Source organism: Takifugu flavidus, chromosome 10 (assembly GCF_003711565.1).
Source record: "Takifugu flavidus isolate HTHZ2018 chromosome 10, ASM371156v2, whole genome shotgun sequence".
Taxonomy (NCBI): Eukaryota; Metazoa; Chordata; class Actinopteri; order Tetraodontiformes; family Tetraodontidae; genus Takifugu; species Takifugu flavidus.
The window spans coordinates 5,990,744-6,008,339 of record NC_079529.1 but is presented as its reverse complement, the minus strand read 5'-3'; the positions used below and the strand labels follow the sequence as shown (position 1 = coordinate 6,008,339).

At 40.3% G+C, this 17,596-nt stretch overlaps 1 protein-coding gene across 1 annotated transcript in view; it reads left to right on the top strand.

Moving 5' to 3' along the window:
- dnah5 (dynein, axonemal, heavy chain 5) overlaps positions 1-17,596 on the top strand; it is a 44,997-nt gene that overhangs the window by 827 nt on the left and 26,574 nt on the right. The window contains 42 exon segments of the mRNA XM_057045142.1: positions 3,424-3,558; positions 3,756-3,840; positions 3,974-4,134; positions 4,528-4,746; positions 4,851-4,988; positions 5,070-5,246; positions 5,324-5,437; positions 5,596-5,703; positions 5,776-5,898; positions 6,107-6,313; positions 6,461-6,487; positions 7,101-7,208; positions 7,319-7,404; positions 7,636-7,843; positions 7,928-8,041; positions 8,126-8,332; positions 8,400-8,480; positions 8,803-8,893; positions 8,984-9,129; positions 9,335-9,488; positions 9,588-9,839; positions 10,030-10,226; positions 10,345-10,435; positions 10,553-10,692; positions 10,772-10,848; positions 10,931-11,055; positions 11,202-11,437; positions 11,532-11,750; positions 11,840-11,902; positions 12,000-12,238; positions 12,339-12,486; positions 12,585-12,677; positions 12,753-12,952; positions 13,031-13,184; positions 13,300-13,463; positions 13,573-13,729; positions 13,823-14,035; positions 14,196-14,420; positions 15,327-15,499; positions 16,537-16,607; positions 16,821-16,928; positions 17,099-17,286. Coding sequence (XP_056901122.1) covers positions 3,424-3,558; positions 3,756-3,840; positions 3,974-4,134; positions 4,528-4,746; positions 4,851-4,988; positions 5,070-5,246; positions 5,324-5,437; positions 5,596-5,703; positions 5,776-5,898; positions 6,107-6,313; positions 6,461-6,487; positions 7,101-7,208; positions 7,319-7,404; positions 7,636-7,843; positions 7,928-8,041; positions 8,126-8,332; positions 8,400-8,480; positions 8,803-8,893; positions 8,984-9,129; positions 9,335-9,488; positions 9,588-9,839; positions 10,030-10,226; positions 10,345-10,435; positions 10,553-10,692; positions 10,772-10,848; positions 10,931-11,055; positions 11,202-11,437; positions 11,532-11,750; positions 11,840-11,902; positions 12,000-12,238; positions 12,339-12,486; positions 12,585-12,677; positions 12,753-12,952; positions 13,031-13,184; positions 13,300-13,463; positions 13,573-13,729; positions 13,823-14,035; positions 14,196-14,420; positions 15,327-15,499; positions 16,537-16,607; positions 16,821-16,928; positions 17,099-17,286 — 6,222 coding nt within the window.

Here is a 17,596-nt window from a genome sequence, read left to right as displayed (position 1 = left end):
TATTTCCAGGCCTTTGAATGTGTGACTCTGCTTTAGTGGTTCAAGGTCAGGCCAGATTATTTTTGTTCTCTGATTCATAGACAGCTTTAAGACTTGGGCCATCAAACCAGTGCTGATGGACTAGAGCTTTTTAATATTTAAAACAACTAAATATTACTGTGACTGAAAGTGTCTTGTTTACTGTTTCAAAGCAAAGTGTTTCAAAGTGTGTTTTTTAAACCTAGTTGTTGAGTCCATCAGCCTGATCATGTTCTGGGAAAACAGTGGTCCATTGTGTGTCCTTCTCCCACGTTAGTCTTTGTCTTTCAGATGCCACCTCCTTATCATTTATAATTTACACTCCCGCTCCGGTTTCATGGAAGCCCAGCGTCAGTCATGGCATTGTGAAAAATTGATGACCCGACTGCTTTCAAATGCAGAACCTCAGACTCATTTCGTCAGTATCAACCCATCAGAATCTTGAGGAGAGAACTGAGCTTCTCATTTGTTCAGCAACCAAAGTAACCACAGTAAATGCTAATGGTTTTTTTATCAGTCCAAAAGGGAAGATCACTTACTAAAGATGCCTGTGTTGCTTGCAAAACATGTTAGGCTAAAGTCAATCCAGTACAATGAGACTGGACTACTGAAAGGATTAACAGGATCAAGTGCTCACTCCAGTCATTATATGGCTAGTGTCGGGTAATTTGCATATAATGCCAATATATTGAATTTCCATGGTGATTATCCTGTGATAGCCAGTATTTTTTGTAGTCATAATTGCTGCCAGTATGTCAACAACCTTTTTACCTCCACTCTCACTCCCATCACATCCCAAAGCCCCATTGTTGTAATAGAACTGAAAGGTGAGAGGACCCTGATAATTATCTTACAGGCAGATGGTCACTCAACACCACATTATGTAGTTAGCGTTCCCCCATTTAGCAGCAGCGCTCATGATCTCAGGGCACTAACCTTTCTCACATGGCAAATAAGGAGCCCAATTGCGGCGGTAAAGCGCTGAGGTCTTTGTCTCACCTTCTCCGGAGCTGTAATGTCATGAAGAGCTGTGCCAATTAAGGCGTTGCAGGGGGTGAAATGGAGTGACAGACAGGGAAACGCTGATCACAATGCTTCATTTTCAAGCAGACCATGAAAACAAGGTAAGGTGACCCAAGAGTTCTGGAGTTACAGCTTGGCTAAACATCTCTCCTCTCATCTCATCCTCCCAATTTTACCTGCATGTAGAAAACAACCTTTTCCTGAAATGTTCCCGATGCAGGAATTGTATCCAAATAAAGCCCAAGTGGAGTCATTAATAACATTTGTTATTAAGTTCAGTATATCTCAAACGAGTAACAACAGCTGAGCCGCTGGAGTAAACATTAACAACATACACATGTATTTGAATGTTCTTCAGATTTTATTTCTGTATATATTCTGTTATCATGTGAAGATAATGACTGTTATGACCCCAATATGTCCTTTAGCTCATTTGAGTCTTAGTCTCACCATTCCTGATACGTTGGAAATGGCTAGTTTGGATATTTCTGCACATTTGGCAGCAACAGATGTAAATAAACACAAAGCTCTCGGGGGATCTCAGCTGACAACTTGATAGCTATCGCATCGACCATATCAAGCTGCGGCTGCTGCATGTATGTAAAGCAATAGCAGTATAAAGAGGGGCTATACGGTATAAGTGTTTAGGTTTCACAGCTGTGGGGCTGTCGTGATGAGGGCGTACACGAAGCAGATTTGGAAAGTTACACTTTCAAAGGTCATCCAGGTAAGTTGAATGTATGAATGGTTTCATACATCTGTACATGCTTTGATGTGTGATCGGTTTAGTGTTACGCTCCGTAAATTGCAAATGAAAAGGAACAATTAGTTGCACGGCACTGTCTTTAAAATCACCACAGCAACTTTTCTTTTTCTTAAAGTTCAGATGAAAACACTTAGATTATTTTTTTAAAAATCCTTGACATTGGCAGACTTGCTAAACTAAGCTGCTGTATCATGTTTTGTCACTTTTTTCCCATGAGAGGTGATTTATTACACGGATTGTCATTTTTACCACATTTTATCTGAGCATGGGGATTTATCTGCTCTCAGAAGTCATTTAGTCTGTCATTGTTGGAATCTGAATAATCGGAACCACATTTCCCTGTTTCTGTGTTGTTATCTTGTCACATCTCTCATAAACACAGCTTTTAAGTGGTTTGTGTGTAGGCAGACATCAGGAGCAATAAATGAAATTCTCCACCGTTCATTATTTTTAAGCTTGAATGCATGTTTTATGCTGAACAGCTGATGTTATAGTTTGTGAATGCATATTTTAGGGGCAAAAAAAGTCCATCAAAGTCGCTCCACTGTGAACACCCACCTGATTTACTAATGGATGTCTGCTTTCGGTGACCATTCCCATCATCTTGCAGGATTGCTCTTTGCATTGGTTTGGCATTTGCACGAATAACCTCGAGGCTCTTGTTAACAAGGATCAATATCTTGACTTTTACTTACCCAGGCTTATCGAATGATCCTGTCTCACTCCCTTTCACCCTGTCCTTTTCTTTAACTATTTACTCTTCTTTGTCAGTCAACGTTTATTGTGTTTTTTCCTCCTCCACACCTAATGTGCACCAATCCTAATCCACTTTCATCTTTTCTTTGATTTTTTGGGGGGTCATGATATTGGATTTTCTTTACAACTCTGAGGGGATTTAAAAAAAGAAAGAAACTCCCCTACATGGGCTTGTACAAGAAAGTTGGAGAATAAACTACTAGAAACAGGATCACTCGGTGTCTCAGTGCTGCAGTTTAATGCAGTTGTCAAAAAGAGTATTATTTTCAAAGACCCTGTACAGCAGTGTTCTATATTTGGCAGGAGGTGTCACATAACATTTCCTGCTGACGTTAATCACAAAAAAATAAATAAAAAGTTTCCTCTTTTGCCAATCAAATTCTAGGGAGGAGGAGGAGATGAAGGGTACATGAGAGGTTGTAAACGCACATGGGGACTGATGCACCACACAGACCCGAGCTTTATGTTATTTGTTAGCTAACCTTGTTCTTTGTAGAGTGGCGTAACCTGGCAACCAGGGTGGTTGATGTAACTGTTCCACCGTTTGATTAAGATCTGGCCGGCAGTGTTGTTTAATATCGCCTGAAAACCTGGATTTTGCAGTCTTTAAATGGCTGGTGAGGCAAAGGAAATCAAAGGAAAGAAACAGAGACGACGGTGGAGGTTCTCTACATGGAATGCAAATTACTTATATATCTGATGCTTTTATCATTTACCCAGCATACCGATTTCTTGATATTAACACCCTTTCTATCTGTAAAACCTGTAACTACAACATCTGAGAAGGAGAAGAAGATCACGCATCACGATATTTGTTGAACATCACACAGAATTGCATTTTTCTGTCCATCTTTGATTAGCAAAAGTTGAAGGAGGAGCGTGAAGCCAAGCGGGCCCAGCTGGATGGAAGACATGACTACATCTTCAGCATCATGGCATCATGTCTGGGACTGGAGAAATCTGATCTGGAGGACGCCATACTGGAAGGAAATCAGGCAATATATTTTGTTTTTTTTTGCTGAAAACCATTTCATGTCAGGTCTGACATGAATCTCCTCTGAGAAAATTGCTGCCAGTGAACTGAACGTATATTTGATTTTGAGATACTTCTGTTTTGTTTAAGCATGTTTTCACACTTACCATCAGAGAGTGATGTTTCTGACTATGAATGCTGCGTTACGCTCTTTGACAGCTCGAACGGACGGAGCAATTCTTTGCCGCCGACGGTCTGCCACACCTCATGTTCTTCTATCAGGAGCCAGAGCCAGTAGAAGCAGGTAACAGGAAAGTCTACACTCATTAATATCCCATATACATAGGTAAAAATGGTATTATTCCTAGTTAAATCCAGAAATAAGCATCAATACTTTATCTTGTTGTTTGAAACATTTTTTTTTTTGGTCTTGACAGGAGAGCCTGCGTCTTCCCACCTTGTTTCCCAGCAGCCTGCTCACAGAAAGAAGAACAAAGTGTTTGTGACAGATGGAAAGGATGAGGCGCTCACTGGAGTGTGTGTCTTCTTCACCAGAACCAACACTTCTAAGGCAATCACCTCAGAAAACATACACAAGGTGAGTCGCTTCACCACCAAGTGCCCTTAAAGAGCCTTAACCTGTGAATACAGTCCAACCAAAGGCCACTAATGATAGATGATAGATGTTACTAACGTGACACATTTTTAATGCTATTGAGAAGCTCATGGGTCAATCACCTATACTAATAATGGAAACTGGAGGAAGATGTGATCGACTCCCTAAATGTGGCAAAAACTGCTGTTTTAGAACTACGGCTTGCTAGGATTTCTAAGGATTTCACTGCAAAAGTTTGTGATCTTTTCACATAGATCAACCTTTTTATGCAGATGGCTCGCTGTTAGATTTGCCTGGAGTAAGGAGCATTAAACTGTAGAAGTGGAAGGATCTCTCACTAATGAGGTTTAGTGGTTGTATTTTTTCTCTTTCTAGGATGTCAGTTTTAATATGTTAGACACAAGAGAGGTGGGTCTCTTAAAAAGTGTGGAGCAATTGTTCACTAAAGTCTTCATCCCCACCATGAGGACCATGGATCATGGTTGGGGGGTTGCAAATAGCGCCCAGGCGAAGGCTGTTAAAGAGGATTTCATATCATCAATGGAATGCTTCGTGTCTGTTCTGGTCAGCTCCCAAGAGAGTCTGCAAGAAAAGGTAGGAAAGACCGGTGTTACACTTCAGTGACATGTTAATAGTGTAAGTCACTTTCCAGAACTGAGCCAAGTTCAGAATGTTCTATGTTTGTGGCTTTCATTTAGATTACCTTGAAAAAGTGTGAATCTTTCGACCTGAAGCTGCTGAAGGAGGCCTCAGACTACAGGGCAGCAGCCAAAAGTGCAGAGACCAGAGAAAAGTTAGAGGGTTGCATGAAAGTCTGGATAAAACAGATAGGGAGGGTACGTTGATGGGATCATTCAAACTCAATTTAATAACTTTGCATAACGTCTTATTAAACTGGAGGCGTAAATGTTCCCTAGGTCATAGCTGAGAGTGAGCAGCTGAGAATGGACAGCGATGACCTCGGACCTCGCGCCGAGCTGGATTACTGGAAGAAGCGAATGTCTTGCTGTAACTATTTGCTGGACCAACTCAAGAGTCCAGAAGTCAGCACTGTATTTGGTGTACTCTTAATGTCAAAATCAAAACTAATAAAGGTCAGACTTTTTTTACATTACATAAAGTTGTCAAGACTGTTTTTCCTCTTTCACTAAAAAGTTATGTTTCTTTGCAGACATGGCAGGAATTAGATACCAGGATAACAGATGTATTCAACGAAGCCAAAGACAATGTCAAGTACCTGTACAGTCTGGAGAAGTATTACGATCCCTTATACAACAGTGACCCTGTAAGAAAAGTGTTTTATACAACAGGACCCATTTTATCTGAAATCCTAAGCGCACCATGTCTCTAGACTGTGAAAATGATGTTACACAGATTTTATTCTCTTCCTGCATTACTTTTGAGCATACAAATATGCAAAATGCTGTCTTTTTTTCTCCCCAGGTGTCAATGGTAGATGCAATCCCAGGTTTAATCAATGCCATCAGGATGATACATACAATTTCCCGTTACTACAGCATACCTGAAAACATTCGATCCCTGTTTGTAAAGGTAGCCATATTTTTGGCCAGTGGATGGTTTTAAGATTTTTAAGGATTTTGACCAGTGCGTCAATGTTTGCAGGTGAGCAACCAGATGATCACAGCTTGCAAGAACTATATCACTAACAATGGGGCAAATTCAATATGGGATCAGCCTCAGCAAGTTGTTGGGGACAAAATCAAGGCTGCAATCCACCTGAACCAGGTACCTGATGAGACGTTTGTTTTTGCAGTATGTTTGTGTTGCCGTCATTAGCTTTTGCTTTGCTCCACCCAGGGATTTAAATTAGATGAAATTTTTAAAAAATGCACCACTACGCATATCCATTAAATGAGAAAAACAAAGTACAGAAGCAGCAAGAAATTCTTCCTGCTTAAATATTGATGACGCAATATCAAGCTGCATTTCCTAGGAGTACCAGCGGTACTTTCAGAGAGCCAAGGACAAGACGGAAAGTTCCCCTTCAGAGAAACAGATCGGGACGGACAGCTTTGGGAAGTTGAAGACCTTCACGCAACGACTTAACAAAATTCTGGAGATGTTCAGCACAATCTCCACGTACTCTGTGCTGCGCAACTCAAACATCGAAGGGCTGGAGACCACCGCCACCAGGTTTCAGGTGAGTCTTTCAGAAGAGAGTATCAGCCCTCATACTGAACCCACAGCAAAAGAAAATAGTTGGGACTATAAAATACAGCTGCGTCAGATGTTATACCCTCGGACTGATAGTAAATATGTGTTTGCTTCTGCTTTCATGGATGCACAGACTGCAGAAATGCTGGGCAAATGGGAGGTAATGACTAAAATATGTCATAGTCACATGAGCTGATTCCCATGGAGGATAACACACAGTAGAACATTTTGCTGACATTAAATTCACCGCTGCGCATTACTCCTCATTGTGTGACAGCACTAACTGCATGATACACAACCACAACCTTTACTGTTGAGGCCTTTCATCCTCCTGTTTTCTGAGGATGACATTGATGTTTCTTTTCATTTCCTAGCACATATTTTGCATGCCATGCACGTTCTTGCTTTTAATATCATATTGAGATATTTGATGTTGACTTTTGGTATATTTTGCTATTGTTTTAGTTTACCCTTGCTTGGTAATAAGAATCTTAACTGATATTTCTTTCTGTTGTGTTGTGCAAAAATGTTATTTTCTGTTTAAAAGGCATACTTCATCACTATTAATTTAACCAGCCCCTGCCAAAATGCTGTCATCATCAAAACTATTAACATCTGAAGTATCAAAATATATAAAGATGTATGTTTATGAAGTTAGTCACAAGCTGCCAGCTAATATTGGAATAGATCAGTTTGTCTTTATTTACAACTGATCTGTTTTCTATTGATCTTTTACAGCACAAGCGGTTGACATAATTGTGTTTGTGCGACAGACTATTGTGACCAACATGAAGAAGAAACACTACAGCTTCCTCGACCACAGAAGAAACACCTTTGACAATGACTTTGAGCAGTTCTGCAAAAGCACCTCAGAACTCAACGCAAGTTTCACTTTAAATACTGATGAACTCTTTTTATGCAAAAAAAAAAAAACTTAACGGAAGTGACATGTGTTTTATTTATTTGTGTTATTTTGCCTTTCCTAATTCAGTATCAGTTGAAGAATTTCATGGAAACCACCTTGGGAAAAATTCAAAACACAGAGAGTGCTCTAATGGTTTTAAAACAATTTGAAAGGTAAGTCACTAGGTTGAAAAGTGCCCTAAAATTAAAAATCGCAAACAATTGAATGTCACACTCCAAATAAATGTGTATAAATACATCATATAAATACATGTATATATTATACATGTAATGTATAAATACATTGTTTTGACATTGGTTATATGCTTTGATGAGTCAACATTAACTCTGTTAGAAATATTAAATCTTCCCTTTAAATATTTATAATGGGTGAATTCAACTCAGACTGGGCATCCCCGACCTTGGCATTGATGAGACCTATCAGCAGCTTCTACAGAGTTACTCCCATGACATCGAAATGGTGTCCAGAATATTCAAAGAACAGAGACAAGATCCCCCCATTGGTCGGAACCTGCCACCCGTGGGAGGCCGTATTTTGTGGGCAAGACAACTATACAGCAAAATCCACAGTCCCATGGCTCTCTTTCAACAGGTTTTTTAATGTATAGAATGCATTTTCACTTTCTTTGATGTGGTGAAACCTTAAGTTACAGTGGAATATTTCTTCCAAACACAGCAGCCGGGTGTGTTGAACTCACCGCGGGCCAAAACTGTCATCAGGAGCTATAACAGGCTCTCAAAGGTCCTGGTTGAGTATGAGATAGTCTACCATCGAACATGGATCGCACAGGTAACGCAAGAGGAAGTGTGCTGCTGGTTTATTTTTGTTCAGGGATTTCCTGAGACCCACATGTAACTACTCTGTTAACACCAGATGGAAGAAACTCAAGCGTGCCTGCAGGTCTCCTTACTGGTCAGGTCTCCAGAGACAGGAGAACTGTTTGTAAACCTTGACCCGCAGATTTTGACCCAGATCGGGGAGGTGAAGTGTATGACCAGGATGAATTTGGAGATCCCACCCTTTGCTACTGTACTGCAGCAGAAGCATGACACCCTAAAACAAAATTACAACAAATTACAAGTAGGTTTTACTTTTTAAAATCAGATAAGCCTTGGATGGTTGAAAGCTCTTTTTTTTTTCTTTGCAGTTAATGTTAAATGAGAACAAACGCGTGCGAGCAAAGATTCAGCCTACTTTTGAACAGCTGGCTACGCTGCATGTCGCTAAGGTAATTTCCTCCATCAGTTAATGCATTTACTCATGTAAATAAAGAACACAAAGAAGTATGATTTCAAGCAATGAGTCTTAAAATCTTTGAAATCAAGGAGAAACTCAAAAAAATGTAGATTTTCCCACCCCTGTGCCATGCAAGACAGTTAATTGAGCCCAGTGCTGCACACCAAAGATAAAGCTGTTAGCAATTTAAATGTAACAATTGACTGATGACCCTCATGGCTCCACTGAATCTTTTTTTAAAAAAAATATACATAAATTAATATAATCCACAATAAAGCAGCTATAAAACCAAGGACAAACGGCTGATTTTGCAGGTTGATAAAGCAATTCAGCCAGGATTGTCCTTCCTGAACTGGACATATCTGAACATAGATAAATATCTGGCATGCATCAACAAAGCTCTGGGTAAGCAAAGAAAGTCAGTATACACCGTGTTTTAAAAATAATACAGCATAAACTGCCTCTTTCTCACCTATTTTCATGTGTTCTTCCCAGTGGACCTTGAACTGTTGATGGACAGAGCAAATGATCTGGTAGAGATGAGGATAGATGCAGTCTTGCAGGAGATGAGTAGATCCACACTCTGTGATTTACCAGAGGATGAAGCCATCACCTGTGAAGAGTTTGTTCGGACCACCAGGGTAAAAAGTTAAACCTCTCTCTGTGTCTGTGGAGGAAACACTCGAAGGAGAAGAAGCATTTCTTAATAGCAGTTGTCTCACAACATTAACATGGTTTTGATATGTTGATGCATTTTGGATAAGGGTAAATGTGTGGCCACAGTTATGAGATTCATTCTCTCACTGAAATATTTATTGTGCCTTTGACATAAACACATTTCTGTAGGATCTATGCATCAAGCAAGCCCAGGTTCTCAACGCTAAGAGCTCATTGGTGGAGGAGGCTGCTAATGAGCTCATCCACATGCTGTTGGAATTTGACAACAATCAGAAAGAGGAATCGGAGAAGAAGGAGGTAGAAAGCAGCACAGAATTAGAAGGTATGTTTAAACCTATAGTAGTTGGAATGGATCTACTAGTGGAGGCCAATATTCAGTTCTTTAAGCAAGCCACTGTATGTTGTGCTTGTTCCATTTCAGGTGACGTTGAGGTTCAGTTGGAGGGCCGCGTAGTGCCTAGAAAAACCCTTCCTCCAGTGAGCGTTGGGCCTTCCTCTCCTTTGGTGAGGAAGAGAAAGAAAAAAGACCTGACTGAGGTGATGGAGGAAGAAGCAAAGAAGCTGCTGTCCTACTTCAACCACCGCTGTGTGGAGTCCCTGCTCCGACTGACGCGCAGCAACTTGGAGATGTTACGCAAGCGTATCGAACAGCCCTCTGTCAATCCCTTTTCAGGTGCAGCTTGTATAACCATGTTGCTGTTTTTGTTCTTATTGTTTGATTTAATTGAATTTTGAATTTCAAGGCTGGCTGTCGCCATGTCACATGTGTATTGAATAAGTTTCTGTCTCTTTTTTTTTTTTATCTCTACAAAGAAAAAATAATTAAAATATCCTATGACAGAGTGGCTCTTCTCACCCTGTAGCTGACAGTGACGTGCCTGGTCATGGCAAGAACGGTTGTCTGCAAGCAATTTTCAAAGTGAATGTCACACTCTCCATCCCTAACATCGCCACGGTCCCAACCCTTGAAGAGGTTCAGCAGGCTCTAAATCGTGGTGTGGGGTTTATTGTCAGTGTTAGCAGAGGAGTCGCCCAGTGGAGCAAAGAAAGGATCTCCAAGGTGTGTGTGAGCTACTGATGGAGGAAAAAGTTAGAAACAGTTTTGTTTTGTTTTTAAACTTAATCATTTTATCTTCATGCAGTTGACTGACCGATAAGCAAACCCTGTTGTTTTGCAGAAAAAACTCAATGAAAGAAGGTTGGCAGCTCTGAAACAGGACACCTCTGAGAGCGACACAGAGGATGGAACATCATGCAAAAGTCTAAATGGTATCTGAGGACAAAAGACATCAAATGACTTTACGGCTGGAGTTTAATAATTTGTTCTTGTTAATCAGGACAGATTTGTCTACATGTTCATGCTTGCAATTTCCTCTAAACTTTCAGAGGACAGCATTTCAGACAAGACATCGGTCACTCAGGTCATTCCATTCCAGGCTAGAAACTACTACAAGAGTGTGTCTGAGAACAAGGAGATAACCAAGCTATTGTCTGTTCTCAGCAGCTCCATCAGCTCCAGCAAAAAGGTTTACAATACTCTTTACAATTCTATAAGGAGAAATGAACCTGACCTCTCTCAATGTCATTCTTTTAAATTGTGAGCAGGAAGTGATGGCTGCTCTACATAGTTTTAACAGTTACCACCACATCTGGAAGAAGGACCGTGAGGATGCCATGAGGAAGTATGACAAGCTCGATATTTGCATGCTTCTCTGGCTGTGGAGAGCTGAGTTTTTTTTCTTCTTTTTTACTTTTCTTTTACAGGTTTATCGAAGACAGCCCTACACTGTCTGAGTTCGAGAGCCAGATCATCTTCTATCGAAACCTTGAAATGCAAATAAGTGCTGAACCAGAATACATTGTTGTCGGAGCTCTGGCTCTGTTCACAGGTAATAATATACATCGTAATGCTTCTGTGACATCATGACCATTAACTCAGCAGTATAAAAATGTTGTGCAGTGCCAGGTTAAAATTGCTTAATTGCAATTTTAAATAAATTGTAATTTATTTATTTAATTTATTTCTCCATCACAGTCGATCTGAAGTTGGCCCTGACTTCCGAAACCAAGAGTTGGATGGCAGATTACGGAGCCCTGTGTAACAGAAAATATCAGTCGGAGATGGAGCAAATCTTTGCCTTCGTGGATGAAGCAGGAAAGAAACTGAATCGGCAGATCAAAGATCTGGACGACATTCGCATTGCCATGGCAGCCCTCAAAGAGATCAGAGACCATCAGATAACTATTGATTTTCAAGTCGGTCCTATAGAGGTAAAAAAATAAAAGTCATTATGGGCGAGGAGAACGATTGAGATAACTAATGTTGGAATAAAGAAGTACTATAGTATGTTGTTTTCTTTCTCAGGAGTCCTATGCCATGCTCCATAAATATGGGCTGTCAGTGGCAAAAGAGGAGGCTGATAAAGTGGATACTCTGCGTTACACCTGGGATAAGCTGCTATCACGGAACAGCGAGTTGCAGAATGAGTTGTTTGCGCTGCAGCCTAAATTCCGTGGAGAGCTCACCAGAAATGTAGAGGCCTTCCAGGAAGACTGTCACCAGTTTTACTTGGATTATGAAAAGGTAAATGAAAGGAGCGATAAGAAAAAGATACAAATGCACTTGTTCGGCACAGAAAAACCTAAATGTTAAACTCAACTTTTCTACTTTAGGATGGTCCCATGGTGTTGGGAATAGCCCCTCAAGATGCAAGCGATAGACTTATCATGTTTCAGGTTTGTTACGTACAACCTGTGGTAATGATGATCATTTTAATTCCTTGCAAATTGAATAAAAGCGACTCTTTGTTTTGTCTTCATTTCACATTTAAAGAATCGGTTTGACAACCTGTTCAGGAAGTACATCACCTACACGGGTGGAGAGGAGTTGTTTGGGATTCCTGTTACCCAGTATCCCCAGCTGCTGGATATAAAGAAGCAGCTAATTCTGCTGCAGAAACTGTATGGCCTTTACAACACCGTCATTGAAACAGTCAATGGCTACTACGATATCCTATGGGCGGATATCAACATTGAAAAGATCAATAACGAGCTACTGGACTTTCAGACAAGGTCTCGCTCTCTCCCTCTCTCTTTCAATTTGAATTTAAAATTTAAAAAAAAAGCCTATTCAGAACATTTATTTATGACCACCCTATTCTTTAATAAATAGATGCCGCAAGCTGCCAGGTGCCATGAAGGAGTGGCAGGCTTTCCTGGACCTCAAGCAAACCATTGATGATTTCAATGAGTGCTGCCCCCTTCTGGAGCTCATGAGTAACAAGGCTATGATGACCCGCCACTGGAAGAGAATTACCGAGGTCAGTGAAACAAACAGTGAAGACACCAGTTCATTAATGTAATCAAGTCTGTTGGCTCAGTATGTGAATTGACCCACTTAATTTGGTTTTGGGTCAAGGTGACTGGACGCAACTTTGAGGTGGAAACTGAAACGTTCAAGCTACGGAACATCATGGAAGCACCTCTGCTCAAGTATAAAGAGGAAATTGAGGTAATTTTGAACGGTTGGGACGGACAACATTTTATCATCCCTTCTTCTGAGCAAGTGGTTGTGTTTTTTCTGCAGGATATCTGTATCAGTGCAGTGAAGGAAAGGGATATTGAGCAGAAGCTGAAGCTGGTGATCGCTGAGTGGGACAACAAGACCTTCACATTTGGCAGTTTTAAGAACCGTGGAGAACTGCTGCTTAGAGGAGACAGCACAGCGGAGATCATCAGCAGCATGGAGGACAGCTTGATGATTTTGGGCTCCCTTTTGAGCAACAGGTATCATATATTAGCTAAAGGCAGTATTTCTACAGCTCTATATGAAATTTACTCTATTTAATGTAATCCCTCTGGCAGATACAACACCCCATTTAAACCCCAGATTCAGAAGTGGGTTCAGAATCTCTCCAACACAACTGATATTGTAGAGAACTGGATGACTGTTCAGAACCTCTGGGTCTACTTAGAGGCTGTTTTTGTGGGTGGAGACATTGCTAAACAGCTGCCGAAGGTACATTTCATCATAGACAGTAATATGTAATGTCAAAAGTCAAAAGTCATCCCAATGCAATGAGTGGTAATCAGATTTTTCTATTTTATTTGGATTTTTTTAAATCGACTCTTAGGAGGCAAAGCGGTTCTCTAATATTGACAAATCATGGGTAAAGATCATGATGCGCGCCCATGAGATGCCCAATGTAGTTCAGTCGTGTGTTGGAGACGAGACCATGGGGCAGCTGCTTCCTCACCTTCATGAACAATTGGAGATCTGCCAGAAATCTCTTACAGGGTCAGTACACAGGACTTAAATCCCATCTTAAATCCTGGGGGTGTGGGAGGGGAGGATTTTCTTGCATTTTACTCTTCTCCTGTGGTTTCTTTTTCTTCCTATCAAACAGCTATTTGGAGAAGAAGCGTCTGCTCTTTCCCCGTTTCTTCTTTGTCTCTGATCCTGCCCTGCTGGAAATCCTGGGCCAGGCCTCTGACTCCCACACCATTCAGGCCCACCTCCTCAACATTTTTGACAACATCAAAACCGTTCAGTTCCATGAAAAGGTTACTCCTATTGTTTAACCAGTTCTGCTGTTAAATACGCTATTATATAAATATTGGTTCCATGTGCAGTAATCATCCTGCTATGGTCTTCAGGTTTATGATCGCATTCTGGCTATATCGTCACGTGAAGGTGAGACTATAGACTTGGAGCGACCGGTCACGGCAGAAGGAAATGTGGAAGTTTGGCTTGATGCCCTTCTGAAGGAATCCCAGAGTTCACTTCACTCTGTCATTCGAAAGGCTGCCACGGCCACACAAGAACCCGAGTTTCAGTTCATCAACTTTCTCAATTCCTTTCCCGCTCAGGTAGACGGCTGTTAGAAATACCCTGTTATTTATAACATGTGCCAATTCATTTTAAACTGAAGCATGAAAGGGAAATGAGGGAACCTCTCAGCTCATTGAGAACTTATTGATTGTTTACTTGTTTTTCCCCTATCCCCCCCACAAAACAATCTCTTTCAAGGTTGGATTGCTAGGCATTCAAATCATATGGACTCGCGACTCAGAGGAAGCTCTGTCCAATGCCCGGCACGATCGACGCATCATGGCCAAAACTAACCAGTACTTTCTGGATATGCTTAATACCTTGATTGACATGACCACTAAAGATCTGGAGCCTGTAGAGAGGACCAAATATGAGACCCTCATCACTATCCATGTCCACCAGAGGGACATATTTGATGATTTGGTGAGTGTGCCGTTTCCTTCAGTAATGCTTGTGCTGACTATGATTGGCCAACAATTTACCCCCATCAAAATCACACTTTGTCATAGTCTGCCGGCATGACATGTTAGCGTTTTATCATTCTGAAACCGCTAAACTGAAATAGATGAGTTGACCTCAGTTCTGTCATGCACCAACACTGAGTGATCTGTTGTGTCATTGATAACGTTAAACTCATGTATGATGGCCCACAGGACCTTATCTTATCTCATCTCATTCTTCAAAACCAGCTCATTAACAATTCATTTCATGCTTATCCAATCAAAATCAAATAAATATAATAGATATAAATATATATAATGAAAATATCCCTTTGATATCAAGATATCCTGTGTCCGATGTCGTCAGAAGATGACTCATTAAGGCAATATGGAGGATTTATCAGTTTTCTTATTTTTGTTCCTTCCCTGAAAAGAGCACCATTTAACATTTTTCTGATTATCTTACTTCTTACACATCTTCCAATTATATTCTTTCTTTCAACTCTTCTTCTTTACACTTTTTTTCCTTGTGTTTCACCTCTCGGTTCATCATTGCGCTATTTCTGATGTTGTTTCATTTCCCCCATCTTTTTCCATCTTCATCTTTTTTAATGTTTCATGCACCTAATATTAGCATCACCTCTTTCCTTTCATCGTTACTGTCCATGCTTCTATCCTCATTCTCTCTCACACATCTTGCCCCTTAGCCCTTTTTGGGCTTCATTTTTTCCCTCCTTTCATCTGCCCTATCGCATTACTCCTGAATGGAGGTGATTTTCTATTCTCAGTCACCATTTTATCCCCCCTCCTTTCCCCCCTCATGCTCTCTTCTGTTTCTTCCTTGCTCCTTATTTTTACTTGTATTTATCATTAGTGTTTCTTCTTCTAGTGCCGACTCAATGTCAGGAGTCGCACTGATTTTGAGTGGCTGAAACAGTGTCGCTTCTACTTTGATGAGGAAAGGGACAAGATGCTTATCAACATCACAGACGTAAGCTTTGAATACCAGAATGAATTTCTGGGCTGCACCGAAAGACTCGTCATTACTCCACTGACTGACAGGTGAGGTAAAATCAGTTGAGACAAACCTACAAATTCCTCAGAAGGCATCTATCCATCCATTTTTTTATTGCTGTATTTTGTTTTCAGCTTCTCCAAGCTGCCTTTGGGTCATAAGACTTATTTTAAATAGTTCAGAACTCGTAAAAATCATTGCTAATGTTGCCATTTATAAAATTCAGTGTTTTTTTTATTATCCTAAAAACATACATATATATATTTGTATATTTACATTATTAGATTTATTGAAAAAAGATGAAAGCTCTACATTCCTGGCTGAAAGTTTTACCCACTAACAACTCTAACACCATTCTTCTGATTCGGCATATCTTTACTTCTTAGAATATTATGAGGCATGTATACAAAAAGCAACACAAAGAAGGTTCTATATTGGAACTATTGTGGTAACTGTTATTGAGTAAATGCATATGTTAGGGACTTTGAGTGGACAAAAATGACTACAAAGGCGTTCTGCTGCTACATTCCATTTGCCAATTGTAGGTTGGCTGCCGACTTATCACAGGACCTATCATTGACTGACTGAGAGACGTGCAAACAGCACAACAACAGTCCAACAGCAGTTATATAGAAATAAACTGGAGGAGCGGGAGATATGTGAAAAATAAGAGAGAGAGAAATAGAAACAAGAACAAAGTGATGAGTGGTGACTGCAGCAGGGAGGGACTTCAAATAGTTCTCCAGAGAAGTGGTGTTCTGTCCCTGTGGCCAGAGGCAGAAGAGTTTCGCTCTTTTTTCTTCTCTTTCTGGCTCCCACTTTAAAATTCTGTGTTTTGTGATCACTCGGGCAACATTGGTTTAAAAAAGAAAAAATCATTTAATTGCTGTTTTAACAGCAGTGATCTGATATGTTTTCTAATTGACAGGAAATTGTGCATTTAGACAACCACATTATGGAGAAGAGGATTTGGGCAGTTATATCTCAGATTCTACCACTGGCTTCTTGTCTGTGTTTGACCGATGACCACACTATCATACGTCTTAAATGGAAACAATATAACTATTTTTCTCTGGTTGATCAGGTGCTACATCACCATATCCCAAGCGCTTGGAATGAGCATGGGTGGTGCCCCCGCTGGTCCAGCTGGAACAGGTACAACTGCAGCCCAAAGTTTGACAGCAACTAGATTTGGAGTGGTCACGATGGGCAGACAATGTCGCAGTATTTCTTCATCGATGACAAAAAAGGCAGTGGTGACTCCTTTCAAAGGGTCCCAAATTAAATCTCTGCTGCACAATTAAAAATGAATATTGTGTTTTTATTATTAACTTTCACTAATGTTAACTTAAATGGCTCTGATTGCAGGCAAGACAGAGACTGTCAAAGACATGGGCCGGTGTCTGGGAAAATATGTTGTGGTCTTCAACTGCTCAGACCAAATGGACTTCAGAGGTTTGGGAAGGATATACAAAGGTACAATTGACAATTTACCTTGCCATTATTATATTGTTTTAAAACTAGTGCTGTGAAACAATGATTGATTGAAAAAAAACAGAGAATTTTAAAGAGATAGTTACAACTTTGGTTGATGTTTGTTCAGAGATCCCTGCACAGAGTGGAACTATTTGCTTCTAATTTTCCAGGTTTGGCTCAGTCTGGTGCTTGGGGCTGTTTTGATGAGTTCAACCGCATTGAACTCCCAGTTTTGTCAGTCGCAGCCCAGCAGATCGCAATAGTTCTCACCTGCAAGAAGGAACGCCGCAAAACCTTTGTCTTCACTGATGGAGATACAGTGGACATGAACCCAGAGTTTGGCATGTTCCTCACCATGGTTAGTTTTCAGTATATTTACTATCTTGTTGATCAAACAACCTTTCAGAAAATCATCATCTTGATTATTTAGTGTTTTGCCTACGTGTAAAATAAATTGACACCTTTGCCACTATTCTTGGTACTTGGCAATAAAGTTCTTCCTTCCTTCCTTATTCATATTATTTAATTAAAAATATTAAAGAACAGATTTATAAGGGCTCAAAATTTCAGCTTACCTCATCTTAAGCTCCAAACTACATTTCATGTTGTTTGAATTCACATAGCTGTCATATTGTGGCAATCTGGGGCCTTTTGTATTGAATAACACA